The sequence below is a fragment of the Heterodontus francisci genome, chromosome 25 (genome assembly GCF_036365525.1).
Source record: "Heterodontus francisci isolate sHetFra1 chromosome 25, sHetFra1.hap1, whole genome shotgun sequence".
NCBI lineage: Eukaryota > Metazoa > Chordata > Chondrichthyes > Heterodontiformes > Heterodontidae > Heterodontus > Heterodontus francisci.
This window is the reverse complement of record NC_090395.1, coordinates 22597879-22610292: the sequence shown is the minus strand read 5'-3', so window position 1 is coordinate 22610292 and position 12414 is coordinate 22597879. Positions and strand designations below refer to the sequence as shown.

General features: G+C 42.5%; 1 protein-coding gene across 3 annotated transcripts in view; it reads left to right on the top strand.

The window, feature by feature from the left end:
- The window catches only part of LOC137383783 (serine/threonine-protein kinase 38), a 96539-nt gene that overhangs the window by 52597 nt on the left and 31528 nt on the right, over positions 1 to 12414 (top strand). For all 3 annotated transcript variants that reach the window (XM_068056977.1, XM_068056975.1, XM_068056976.1), the window contains exon 2: positions 340 to 479. In XM_068056977.1, the coding sequence (XP_067913078.1) occupies positions 346 to 479 (134 nt within the window). In that variant the 5' untranslated portion in view covers positions 340 to 345. The remainder of the gene's footprint in view (positions 1 to 339; positions 480 to 12414) is intronic.

Here is a 12414-nt window from a genome sequence, read left to right as displayed (position 1 = left end):
TTCCTCGCTCCAGCAACAGTTTAAAATCAATGTTCATATGGCAAAATTAATATGCCTCATTCTTGGCAGATGGGGGGTCTGCATGACAGCTGCCAACTGTCACACCTGATCACAAGCAGCAACTATTAAAGAATCAAAAGCTCAGGGGGCTTTGCGATCGGAGTTCAAAAATATTCCATACAAAGTTCGGAAAAGTTGGAGATGAGAATATTGGCAGTTGAATCAGTTGAATTGAGAGCCAAGTACTGGTGTCTGATGCAGAAACCAAGTGCTACTTGTGTGAAAATCAAATACTTATTTTAAACTGCATCACTCATATCAGATTTTTCCCCTCTGCAGGTAACCATGGCGATGACCGGGCAGACAACCTCTTACCCCACCATGAGCAACCACACAAAGGAGCGGGTCACCATTACAAAGGTTACCCTTGAAAACTTCTACAGTAACCTGATCGCACAGCATGAAGAGAGAGAAATGAGGTAAGCATGGAGCATAGGGGAATGTTTGTGTACTTAGTCATGTCTGTCTGCAGACTGGAAACAAGAGGGTGTTGTCAGTCTATTTACCTTGCATGAGAAATTAATGTGTGCTTTCTCCTTCTCCATCCAACCCTGTCTCCCCTCTCCCACTTTGTCCCCACCCCCAAGGAAAAAAGCCTTGCCCATGTCCTTTGCACGGTGTCTGGCACTGAGAAAGATGTGCTTTAATTTTTTGGGATTTTTAATATGAATGTCTTGAAATCAATTAATGTTTTAAGTAACACCTTATTACTGACTATCTCCCTTGCACTGTCACCTTAAGTAATCCCTCCCTTGTGTCTCCCCCGCCCCCCCCCCCCCCCCCCCCCCGCCTCCCAACGCTCTGTGTTAGTGACTGTACTTACTGATTTTAATCCAGCTCCCTGACTGTCAGAGTGGCGCCTACCCCTGTACCCTGTTACTGATTTTATTTCCACTGATAATCCAGCTCCCTGACAATTGAGTGATGGAACAGGTGCAAGGGGTGGAATGGCCTCCTCCTATTGGTCTGTACCTCGGCAGTAGTGACCATAATATAATTAAGATTCTAGTTCCAAATGAAAGGGGGAAAAAAACATGTGCCAGATTGGATTAGAGATATTTTAGAAAGAGGAGTGAGATGAAAAGAGAAATTGGAACATAGAATTGTAGATAAAAGGGGGATATTTTTAGACATGAGATTGGAACCGTGTGGAATAAATATATACCTTTAAAAAGGAGGCAGTTTAAATTTGTGTTAGAGGCTAGAAATAAACTAAAATTGAAGAAAAGGGTATATGGTATGATAGAATTTGAGAAAATAAGGAAATAGGTTAGTAGAGGGAGTATGAGGAAAGAATGTCAAAAGTGTTAACAGTAAGGTATTCCATTGTTATTATAAACAAATTGCTAATTGTGAGGTGGGACATGAGAACACAAATAGGAGCAGGAATATGGCCCTTTGGGCCTGCTTGGCCATTAATAAGAATAAGATGGCTGATTTCTACATCAACTCCACTTTCCCGCCCTGTCTCCCTATCCCTTGATTACCTTGAAGACACAAAAGTCTATCGATCTTGGTCTTGAATATATTTAACAACGGAGAATCTATAGCTCTCTGTGGTAGAGAATTCCAAGGATTCACAACTCTTTGAGTGAAAAAAATTCTCCATCAGTCATAGAGTTATACAACACAGAAACAGACCCTTCGACCCATCATGTCTGTGCCGGCCATCGAGCAGCTATCTATTCTAATCCCATTTTCCAGCACTTGGCCCATAACCTTGTATGCTATAGCGTTTCAAGTGCTCATCTAAATACTTCTTAAATGTTGTGAGGGTTACTGCCTCTACCACCCCTTCAGGCAGTGTTCCAGATTCCAACCACCCTCTGGGTGAAAATTTTTTTCTTCAAATCCCCTCTAAACCTCCTTCCCCTTACCTTAGATCTGTGACCCTGCTTATTGACCCCTCCCCTAAGGGAAAAAGTTTCTTCCTATCTATCCTATTAATACCCCTCATAATTTTGTATGCCTCAATCAGGTCCTCCCTCGGCCTTCTCTGCTCTAAGGAAAACAACCCTAGCCTATCCAGTCTCTCTCCATAGCTGAAGTGCTCCAGCCCAGGCAACATCCTGCTGAATCTCCTCTGCACCCTCTCCACTGAAATCACATCCTTCCTACAGTGTGGTGACCAGAACTGTACACAGTACTCCAACTGTGGCCTAATTAGCATTTCATACAGCTCCATCATAACCTCCCTGCTCTTACATTCTATGCCTCGGCTAATAAAGGCAAGTATCCTATATGCCTTCCTAACCACCTTATCTACCTGTGCTGCTGCCTTCAGTGATCTATGGACAAGCACCCCAAGGTCCCTCTGACCCTCTGTACTTCCTAGGGTCCTACCATCCATTTTATATTCCATTGCCTTGTTAGCCCTCCCAAAATGCCGACCCTTTATCCTGAGACTATAATCCCTACTTTTAGACTCTCCAGCCAGGGGAAACAGCCTCTTGGCATCTGCCCTGTCAAGCCCCTCTTAAGAATTTTATACATTTCAATAAAATCACTGCTCATTTTTTTTAAACTCCTGAGAACATACCCTATTCTACTCTATCTCTCATTCCCAGAAATCAGTCTAGTGAACCTTCATTTATTCTGTTCTGAGGCAAGTATGTTCTTATGTAAGGAGAGTAAAACTGGACGCTACTCCAGATATGGCCTCAACAAAGGTGTGTACCATTGCAGTAAGACTTTCATACTTTTGCACTCCAATCCCCTTGCAATAAAGGATAGCATACTATTTGCCTTCCTAATTGCTTTGTGCACCTGCATGTTAACTTCCTGTGATTTATGGACAAGGATACCCAAAACCCTCTGAATACCAATATTTACTAGTCTTCCATCTTCTTAAAAAATATTCTGCTTTTCCATTCTCTCTACCAAAGCAGATAATTTCATATTTCCTTACATTATACTCCAACTGCCACCTTCCTGCCCAATCATTTAACTGGTCTATATCTCTTTACAGCCTATTTGTGTCGTCCTCTTAAGTACCTAGGGCTTGGTGGGGAGAGGATGCTGAGTTAGTGGAGGATGAGCAGAAATTGCCAGAGGCTATTTTACAAAAATTTTGTATCACTATTTACAAAGGAGAATGATATTCGGCAGACATAAATCTTGAATTGGTGCAAAACAAGATAGGAACGTAGGAACAAGAGGCGGCCATTTAGCCCTTCGAGTCTTTTCCTCCATTCATTGAGATCAAAGCTGATCAGCCTAACTTCATATGCCAACCTTTCCCCCCCATAACCCTTTGGCTAACAAAAATCTATTAATCTCAGTTTTAAATTAACAAATGATCTGGCATCAATTACTGTTTCTGGACCAAAGTTCCTAATTTCAATCACCCTTTGCGTGCAGAACTGTTTCCGAATTTCACTCAAAGTCTGGCTGTAATTTTTTGAGTATACTCCCTAGTCCTAGGCTCCCCAACCAATGAAAATAATTTCTCCCAATCGATCCTATCTGTTCCCTTTAATGCCTTGAATATTTCATTCACATCATCCCTTGACCTTCTAAATTCCAGGGGATGCAACCCCAGTTTGTTTAATCTCTCTTTGTAGCTTAACCTTTAGAGTCCAGGTATCATTCTAGTAAATCTACACTGCGCTCCCTCCAAAGCCAATATATGCTTCCTAAAGCAAAAGCAAAATACTGCTGATGCTAGAAATCTGAAGTTGTAAACAGGAAATGCTAGAAATACTCAGGTCAGGCAGCATCTGTGGAGAGAGAAACAGTTAATGTTTCAGGTTGATGACCTTTCATCAAAGTATTAAACGAGACAAGCAGCCAACATAAAAGAGAATCCACCAGTTTCTAGTGGTTGTTAAATAGTAAAAGGGTTGTAAGAGGAGGGGTGGGGCCTATTAGGATCAAAAAAGGTGATCTCTGCATGGAGGCAGAGGAAATGTCTGAGTACTTTACATCCATCTTTACCAAGGAAATTAATGCTGCTGAAGTCATAGTGAAAGAAGAGGTATTTGAGACACATTAGATGGGCTAAAAATTGATGAGAGGTATTTAGAAAGTCTGGCTGTACTTAAAGTTGATTAAGTCACCAGGACCGGATGGGATGCATCCGAGGATGCTGAGGGAAGTTTTTTTTTTAATTCATTCGTTGGTTGTGAGCATCACTGGCCTGGCAAACATTTATTGCCCATTCCTAATTGCCCTAAAAAAAGTGGTAGTGAGCCACTTTCTTGAACTGCTACAGTCCATGTGGTGTAGGTACACCCACAGTTCTGTAAGGGTAGAAATTGTGTAGGTACTGACCATAATCTTCCAGTCCTCCTTTGATGTGGGGGTGGTGCCAGAGGACTGGAGAATCGCAAATGTTACACCCTTGATCAAGTCAGTGAGCAAAAATTTGGCAAATGGAGCATAATGTGGGAAAATGTGAAGTTATCCACTTTGGCAGGAAGAATAGTGAATATTATTTAACTAGAGAAAGATTGCAGAACTCTGAGGTACAGAGGGATCTGGGTATGCTGGTACATAATCAGAAAAGGTTGGTATGCAGATACAGCAAGTGATTCAGAAGGCAAATGGAATGTTGTCGTTTATTGCAAGGGGAATGGATTATAAAAGTAGGGATGTTTTGCTACAGTTGTACAGGGTATTGGTGAGACCATATCTGGAGTACTGTGCACAGTTTTGGTCTCCTTATTTAAGAAACGATATAAATGTGCTAGAGACAGTGCAGAGAAGGTTCATTCTACTGATACCTGGGATGGGGTTATCTTATGAGGAAAGGCTGGGTCGTTATCAATTGGCGTTTAGAAGAATGAGGGGTGAAAATATTGAAACATATAAGATCCTGAGGGGACTTGATAGAGTGGATGCTGAAAAGATGTTTCCCCTTGTGGGAGAGACTAGAACTAGGGGACACAGTTTAAAAATAAGGGGTCGCCCATTTAAAACGGAGATGAGAAATTATTTTCTTTAAGGGCTGAGCGTCCTTGGAACTCTCATCCCCAGAGAGTGGTGGAGGCAGGGTCATTGAATATTTTTAAGGCAGAGGAAGATACGGTTGATGTGGTGTACGTGGACTTTGCTAAGGCAATTGATAAAGTGCCACATAATAGGCCTGTCAGCAAAGTTGAAGTCCATGGAATAAAAGGGGCAGTGGCAGCATGGATACGAAGTTGGCTAGAAGACAGGAAATGGAGTAGTGGTGAACTGTTGTTTTTCAGCCTAGTGGAAGGTATGCAGTAGGGTTCCCCGGGGGTCAGTACTAGGACCACTGCCTTTCTTTATATTTTACTGCCCTAGACCAGAGTGTACAGGGCACAATTTCAAAATTGTTCTATGTCACAAAACTTGGAAGTATTGCGAACTGAAGAGGACAGTGATGGACTTCAAGAGGACAAACAGTCTGGTGGAATGGGCAGACACATGTCAGTTGAAATTCAGCACAGTGCAGTGATATGTTTTGTTAGGAAGAATGAGGAGAGGCAATATAAAATAAAGGGTACAATTCTAATGAGGGTGCAGGAACAGAGAGACCTGGGAATTATATGTGCACAAATCATTGAAGGTGATAGCTCAGGTTAGGAAAGTGGTGTTTAAAAAGGCATGTGGGATCCTGGGCTTAAGGAGGATTGTTGAACCTTTATAAAACACTGGTTCGGCTTCAACTGGAGTATTGTGTCCAATTCTGGGCATCACACTGTACAAAGGATGTGTGAAGGCTTTAGAGAGGGTGCAGAAAAGATTTACAAGAATGTTTCCAGGGATGAGGAACTTCAGTTACGTGGATAGATTGGAGAAGCTGAAGTTGTTCTTCTTTAGAAAAATGCAGGTTGAGAGGAGATTTGATAGGTGTTCAAAATCATGAGGGGTCTAGACAGAATAGATTGAGAGAAACTGTTCCCATTGGCGGAAGGGGAGGCGATGGTGTAGTGGTGATGTCGCTGGACTAGTAATTCTTAGGATATGGGTTCAAATAGCTGGTGGAATTTAAATCTAATTAATTAATAAAAAAAAATCTGATGTGGGTGTTGCTGGCAAGGCCAGCATTTATTCCCCATCCCTAATTGCCCTTGACAACTGAGTGGTTTGTTGGGCCATTTCAGAGGGCAGTTCATTGCTGTGGGCCTGCAGTCACATGTAGGCCAGATGGTTGGTTTCCTTCCCTAAAGGGCATTGGTGAACCAGATGGGTTTTTACGACAATCGATAGTTTCATGGCACCATTACTGAGACTAGCTTTCAATTCCAAATTTTAATTGAATTTAAATTCCACCAGCTGCCATTGGTGGGATTCGAACCCATGTCTCCAGGGCCTTAGCCTGGGCCTCTGGATTACTAGCCCAGTGCCTTTACCACTATGCCACTGTCTGCTTCTGACAGAGCAGTTTCTCTGTATCTACTCTGTCCAGACCCCTCATGCTTTTAAACGCCTCTAACAAATCGCCTCTCAACCTTCGCTTTTCTGAGAATCAGCTTCTCCAATCTATCTCCATAACTGAAGTTCCACATCTCTGAAACTATTCTCATAAACCTTTATTTCACTCACTCTAAAGCCTTCACATCCTTCGTAAAGTGTGATGCCCAGAATTTGACAATAGTGCAGTGATACCACTGTCTGCTGCTGCTAATGCTACCATGAAACTATCATCAGTTGTTGTGAAAACCTATCTGGCTCACTAATGTTCTATAATTTAGGGAAGGAAATCTGCCATCCTTACTTGGTCTGGCCTACATGTGACCCCAGATCCACAGCAATGTGGTTGACTCTCAACTGCCTTTGAAATGGCCGAGCAAGCCACTCAGTTGTCAAGGACAATTAGGGAAGGGCAACAAATGCTGGCTTTGCCAGCAACACCCATATCCCACAAAAGAATTTTTAAAAAAAAATTATTGAGACCAGATTTTTTAAATTAATTTAATTTTAACGAATGCTGGCCTTGCCAGTGACTCCCACATTCCATGAAAAAAAAAGGGTCAAGAACCAGCAGACGCCGATTTAAGGTGACTGGCTAAAGAAGCAATGGCGACATAAGGAAAAACGTTTTTACGTAACGCATGGTTAGGATCCTAAGTGCAAGAGTGTGGTGAAGGCAGATTCGAGTGTGGTGAAGGCAGATTCAATTGTGGCTTTCAAAAGGCAGTTGGATAAGCACCTGAAGAGAGAAAATTCACAGGTCTATGGGGACGGGGGAGAGGGAGTGGTACTTGCTGAATTGCTCTTGCAAAGAGCTGGCATGGGCATGATGGGCCGAATGGCTTTTTATGATGTAACCATTCTATGATGTAATCTAATAAAATATTAGGTTTTATGGCAAGTGGATGTAGAATATAAAAGTCAAAATGTAATGGTGATTCTATATAAATCTTGGACCACAGTTTTGAACTCCCCGCTACTGGTGGGATGTTGCAACCACAAAAACGGTACAGCACAAATGCTGGCAAGGATGAGGAAATACAAATCTGAAGAAATAGGGGTCAGGCCTGCTCTGCCATTAAATACAATCATGTCTGGTCTCCACTTTCCCGTCCGATCCCCATAATCCTCGAGGGCAGTTCTTGAATTGAGAGTTGAAAACACTTTCAATCTCCGCTTTGCATATACTCAATGGCTGAGCCTCCGCTGAAGAAATTTCTCCTCATCTCAGTCCAAAATGGGCAACCCTTTATCCTGGGAGTGTGCGCTCTCATTCCCGACTCTCCAGCTGGGGCAAACAGCCTTTCAACAGATTGCCCCAAAGCGCTTCACATCCAGTGAAATACTGTATATAGTCAGTGTGGTAATTCACACAGCAATGCCCAAAAAAGCAGCAGTGAGATAAATGGCCAGTTAACCTGTTTTAGTGATGCTAGTTGAGGGGTAAATATAGATCAGGTCATGGATCTGCTGCTCTTTTTGAATTGTGCCATGGGATCTTTACCTGAGAGGGCAGACAGAGTCTCAGTCTAACTTATTGTCTGAAAGACAGTGCTCCGAAAGTGCACCACTCTGTCATTACTGAACTGGAGTGTCAGCCTGTAATATAAGCTGAAGTGTCTGGCAAGGGGCTTGAACAGGAAGGACACATTGGGGTAGATCTGTGGCTTGTGGAGGATTAACAGCGAAAACACCTGTTTGGGCAAAACTGCCTGTCTCACTGTTGTAAGGGGTTCTGCACTGACTTGTTTATTTAAAGGCTCTCATTCAGTACGATCATGGCTGATCCTCTGTCTCGGTTCACTTTCTCGTCTACTCTCCATATCTCTTGATTCCCTGAGAGACCAAACATCAGTCTATATCAACCTTAAATATATTCAACGATGGAGCATCCACAACCCTCTGGGGTAGAGAATTCCAAAGATTCGAGTGAAGGAATTTCTCCTCATCTCAATCCCAAATGATCAGCCCCTTAAACTGAGACTGTGCCCCTGTGTTCTGGATTCCCTAGCCAGGGAAAACAACCTCTGTGCCTACCCTGCCCAAACCCTTTCAGAATCTTGCATGTTTTAACGAGATCACCTCTCATTCTTCTGAACTCCAGAGAGTATAGGTTCAGTTTACTCAGCCTCTCATCATAGGACGACCCACTCATCTCCGGAACCAATCTAGTGAACTTTCACTGTAACGCCTCCAATGCAAGTATATCCTTCCTTAAATATGGAGACCAAAACTGTGCAAAGTAGTCCAGGTGTGGTCTCACCAAAGCTCTCTACAATTGTAGCAAGACTTCCTTATTCTCCAGTCTCCTTGCAATAAAGGTCAACATGCCATTTGCTTCCCTAATTATGTACCAGCATGCTAGCTTTCTGTGTTCCTTGTAATAGTACACACAAGCCTCTCTGAACATCAACATTTCGAAAGTTCACACTTGAAAAAAAATTCTTCTTTTTTATTCTTGATACTAAAGTGAATAACCTCACACGTCCCCGCGTTATATCCTGTCTGCCACCTTGTTGCCCACTCACTTAACATGTCTATATCCCTTTGCAGCCTCTTTGTGTCCTCCTCACAGCTTCCATTCCCATCTAGCTTAGTATTGTCAGCAAACTTGGATACATTACTCTCGGTCTCCTCGTCTAAATCATTAATATAGATTGTAAATAGCTGAGGTCCTAGCGGTGATCCTTGCGGCACTCCATTAGTTACAGTATGCCTACTTGAAAATGCCCTGTTTATCCCTACTCTCCTCTATCCTCACAGTTAAATAATCCTCTATCCACGCTTATATATTACCCCCTACTCCATGAGCACCCTTATCATGTCTATTAACCTTTTGTGTGGCACCTTATCAAATGCCTTTTGGAAATCCAAATGTACCACATCTACTGGTTCCCCTTTTATCTAGCCTACTAGTTTCATCCTCAAAAAAACTCAAATTTGTCAAACACTATTTTCCTTTCGTAAAACCCATGTTGACTTTGTCTGATCATACTATGATTTTCTAAGTGCATTGTTAAGACTTCCTTCATAGATTCCAGCATTTTCTTGATGACTGATGTCAGGCTAACTGGTCTGTAGTTCCATGTTTTCTCTTTCCCTCTTATCCTGAATAGCATGTTACATTTGCTAACTTCCAATCTGCTGGGCCTGTTTCTAGAACCTAGGGAATTTTGGAAAATCATAACCAGTGCATCCACTATCTCTGCAGCTACCTCTAGAGCCCTAAGATGTAGAACATCAGGTCCTGGGGATTTGTTTGTCTTTAATTCCTTAAGTTTATTCAATATTACTTGTCTGCTGAAATTAATTACCTTAAGTTCCTCACTCTTCTTTGCCCCTTGGTTACCCTCTATTTCTGGTATGTAATTTGTGTCTTCTGTGCAGACAGGCACAAAATATTTGTTCAATGTCTCTGCTGTTTCCTCAGTCTCCATAATTTCTCCTGTCTCTACCTCTAAGGGACCAACATTTACTTTAGCTACTTTCCTTTTTATATAGTGGTAAAAGCTCGTGCAATGTGTTTTTACGTTCCTGGCTGTGATTATTCTATTTTTTTCTCATCAGCTTTTTGGTGGCCCTTTGCTTTTTTTTAAAAAAGCTGGTTTTTAAAACACTCCCAATTTTCAGACTCTTATATTCTTTGCAACATTATAAGCTTTTTAAAAAAAATCTAATACTATCCTTAACTTCCTTAGTAAGCCATGAATGGATCTTTCTCGCTGAGTTTTTTTAATGGAATATATTTATGTCCAACATTTTGAATTTTTAAAAAATGGTTCCCACTGTTTATTGACTGAGAAAAAGGTGTGGCAGTCATAGAGTTTTACAGCACAGGAACAGGCCCTTCGGCCCAACGCGCCTGCGCTGACCATCAAGCACCCGTCCTAACTAATCCCATTTCCCTGCGCTTGGCCCGTAGCCTTGTATGTTTTGGAATTTCAAGTGCTCATCTAAATACTTCTTAAATGTTGTGAGTGTTCCTGCCTCTACCACCTCTTCAGGCAGTGCTTTCCAGATTCCAACCACCCTCTGGGTGAAAAATTTCTTCCTCAAATCCCCTCTAAACCTCCTGCCCATTACCTTAAATCTATGTCCTCTAGTTATTGACCTCTCCCCTAAGGGAAAAAGTTTCTTCCTATCTATCCTATCAATGCCCCTCATAATTTTGTGTACCTCAATCAGGTCCCCCCTCAGCCTTCTTCGCTCCAAGGAAAACAGCCCCAGCCTATCCAGTCTCTCTTCATAACTGAAATGCTCCAGCCCAGGGAACATTCTGGTGAATCTCCTCTGCACCCTCTCCACTGCAATCATATCCTTCCTACAGTGTGGTGACCAGAACTGTACACAGTACTCCAGCTGTGACCTAACTAGCATTTTATACAGCTCCATCATAACCTCCCTGCTCTTATATTCTATGCCTTGGCTAATAAAGGCAAGTACCCCATATGCCTTCCTTAACCACCTTATCTACCTGTGCTGCTGCCTTCAGTGATCTATGGACAAGCACCCCAAGGTCCCTCTGACCCTCTGTACTCCCTAGGGTCCTACCATCCATTGTATATTCCATTGCCTTGTTAGTCCTCCCAAAGTGCATCACCTCACACTTCTCAGGATTAAACTCCATTTGCCACTGCTCCGCCCATCTTACCAGCCCATCTATATTGTCCTGTAGTTTAAGGCTTTCCTCCTCACTATTTACGACACCACCAATTTTTGTGTTATCTGCAAACTTATTGATCATACCTCCTATATTCATGTCCAAATCATTAATGTACACTACAAACAGCAAGGGTCTCAGCACCGATCTCTGCAGTACACCACTGGTCACAGGCTTCCAATTGCAAAAACAACCCTCGACCATCACCCTCCGCCTCCTGCCACTGAGCCAATTTTAAATCCAATTTGCCAAATTACCCTGGATCCCATGGGCTTTTACTTTCTTAACCAATCTCCCATTTGTCTATTTACCTAATCGACCTTAGCCAGCTCTCCCCTCATACCTATGTAGTTGGCTTTATTTCAGCTCAAGATTCTTGTTTGGGACTATGTCACTCTAGTTGCCTTGAGGAAGGTCCTTTGACAATTCAACTGCACAATTTCATTTCCTGTCAAATTTTGAAACCATTTTCCCCTTTTTCACTCCTCTTTCTCAAGGATCTTGTGGGAAATCTATTCTTGTCACTTCCTTGCTGTTGCGTTGTGGTCATTGCAGTGTGTTTTAAACAGGAGGCACTACAAGTGCAGCTCTGAGTCTAAACAAGAGTTGACCTGCATCATTGTTAGAGGTCAAAACCACACACTCGACCTGCTCTGTATTCAATAGGCAGAGGTGGTTCAGACCGATGGCTGCTTCTGTGGTTAATCTGTCCAAAAATAACATGTGACGATACTTCCTTGGCCAGTGTTGATGCACGTATACAGTCTGAGAAAGCTCACGGTTGAGCTTAGCTGATTTGCGAATGAGGAAATCTAGTACTTGGTGTCATACCATTCCAATGTCTCACTACTCATTGATTTGAGTTTGGACAATTGGTACAACCCTGTGGAAAAGCTATTTAATGTTTAAAATGTAACCACATGTATGGCAGCTCTTGTTTCTTCAGCACTGATAGAAGGTAGTGCATGTCCTGACAACAGTTTCCTTTTAATTATCCTGATGCACTCTTTGGATTTTTTTCTTTCCAATTTCCTTCTCCTTCGACACCTGCTGGAAGTGTACATTGTGCCGTTGGTGCTGGTCATCCTCTCTATTACCTTGCACAAGGCCTTTCACCTGTCAGCCTGAATGGAGTTGGATGGGCTGTTGAACAAGGGTGGCAGTGTCTGATTGTGCCCTCGCCCCCTATTAACATTCACCAGTGAAGTGACCATGAGGAGAGCAGCATCTGACAATCTTCCCCCTCCCATTCCCAGTGATACTGAGACTAACTGTGGCACCTCATTCCAGCTGAGGTTAACTAACTCAGC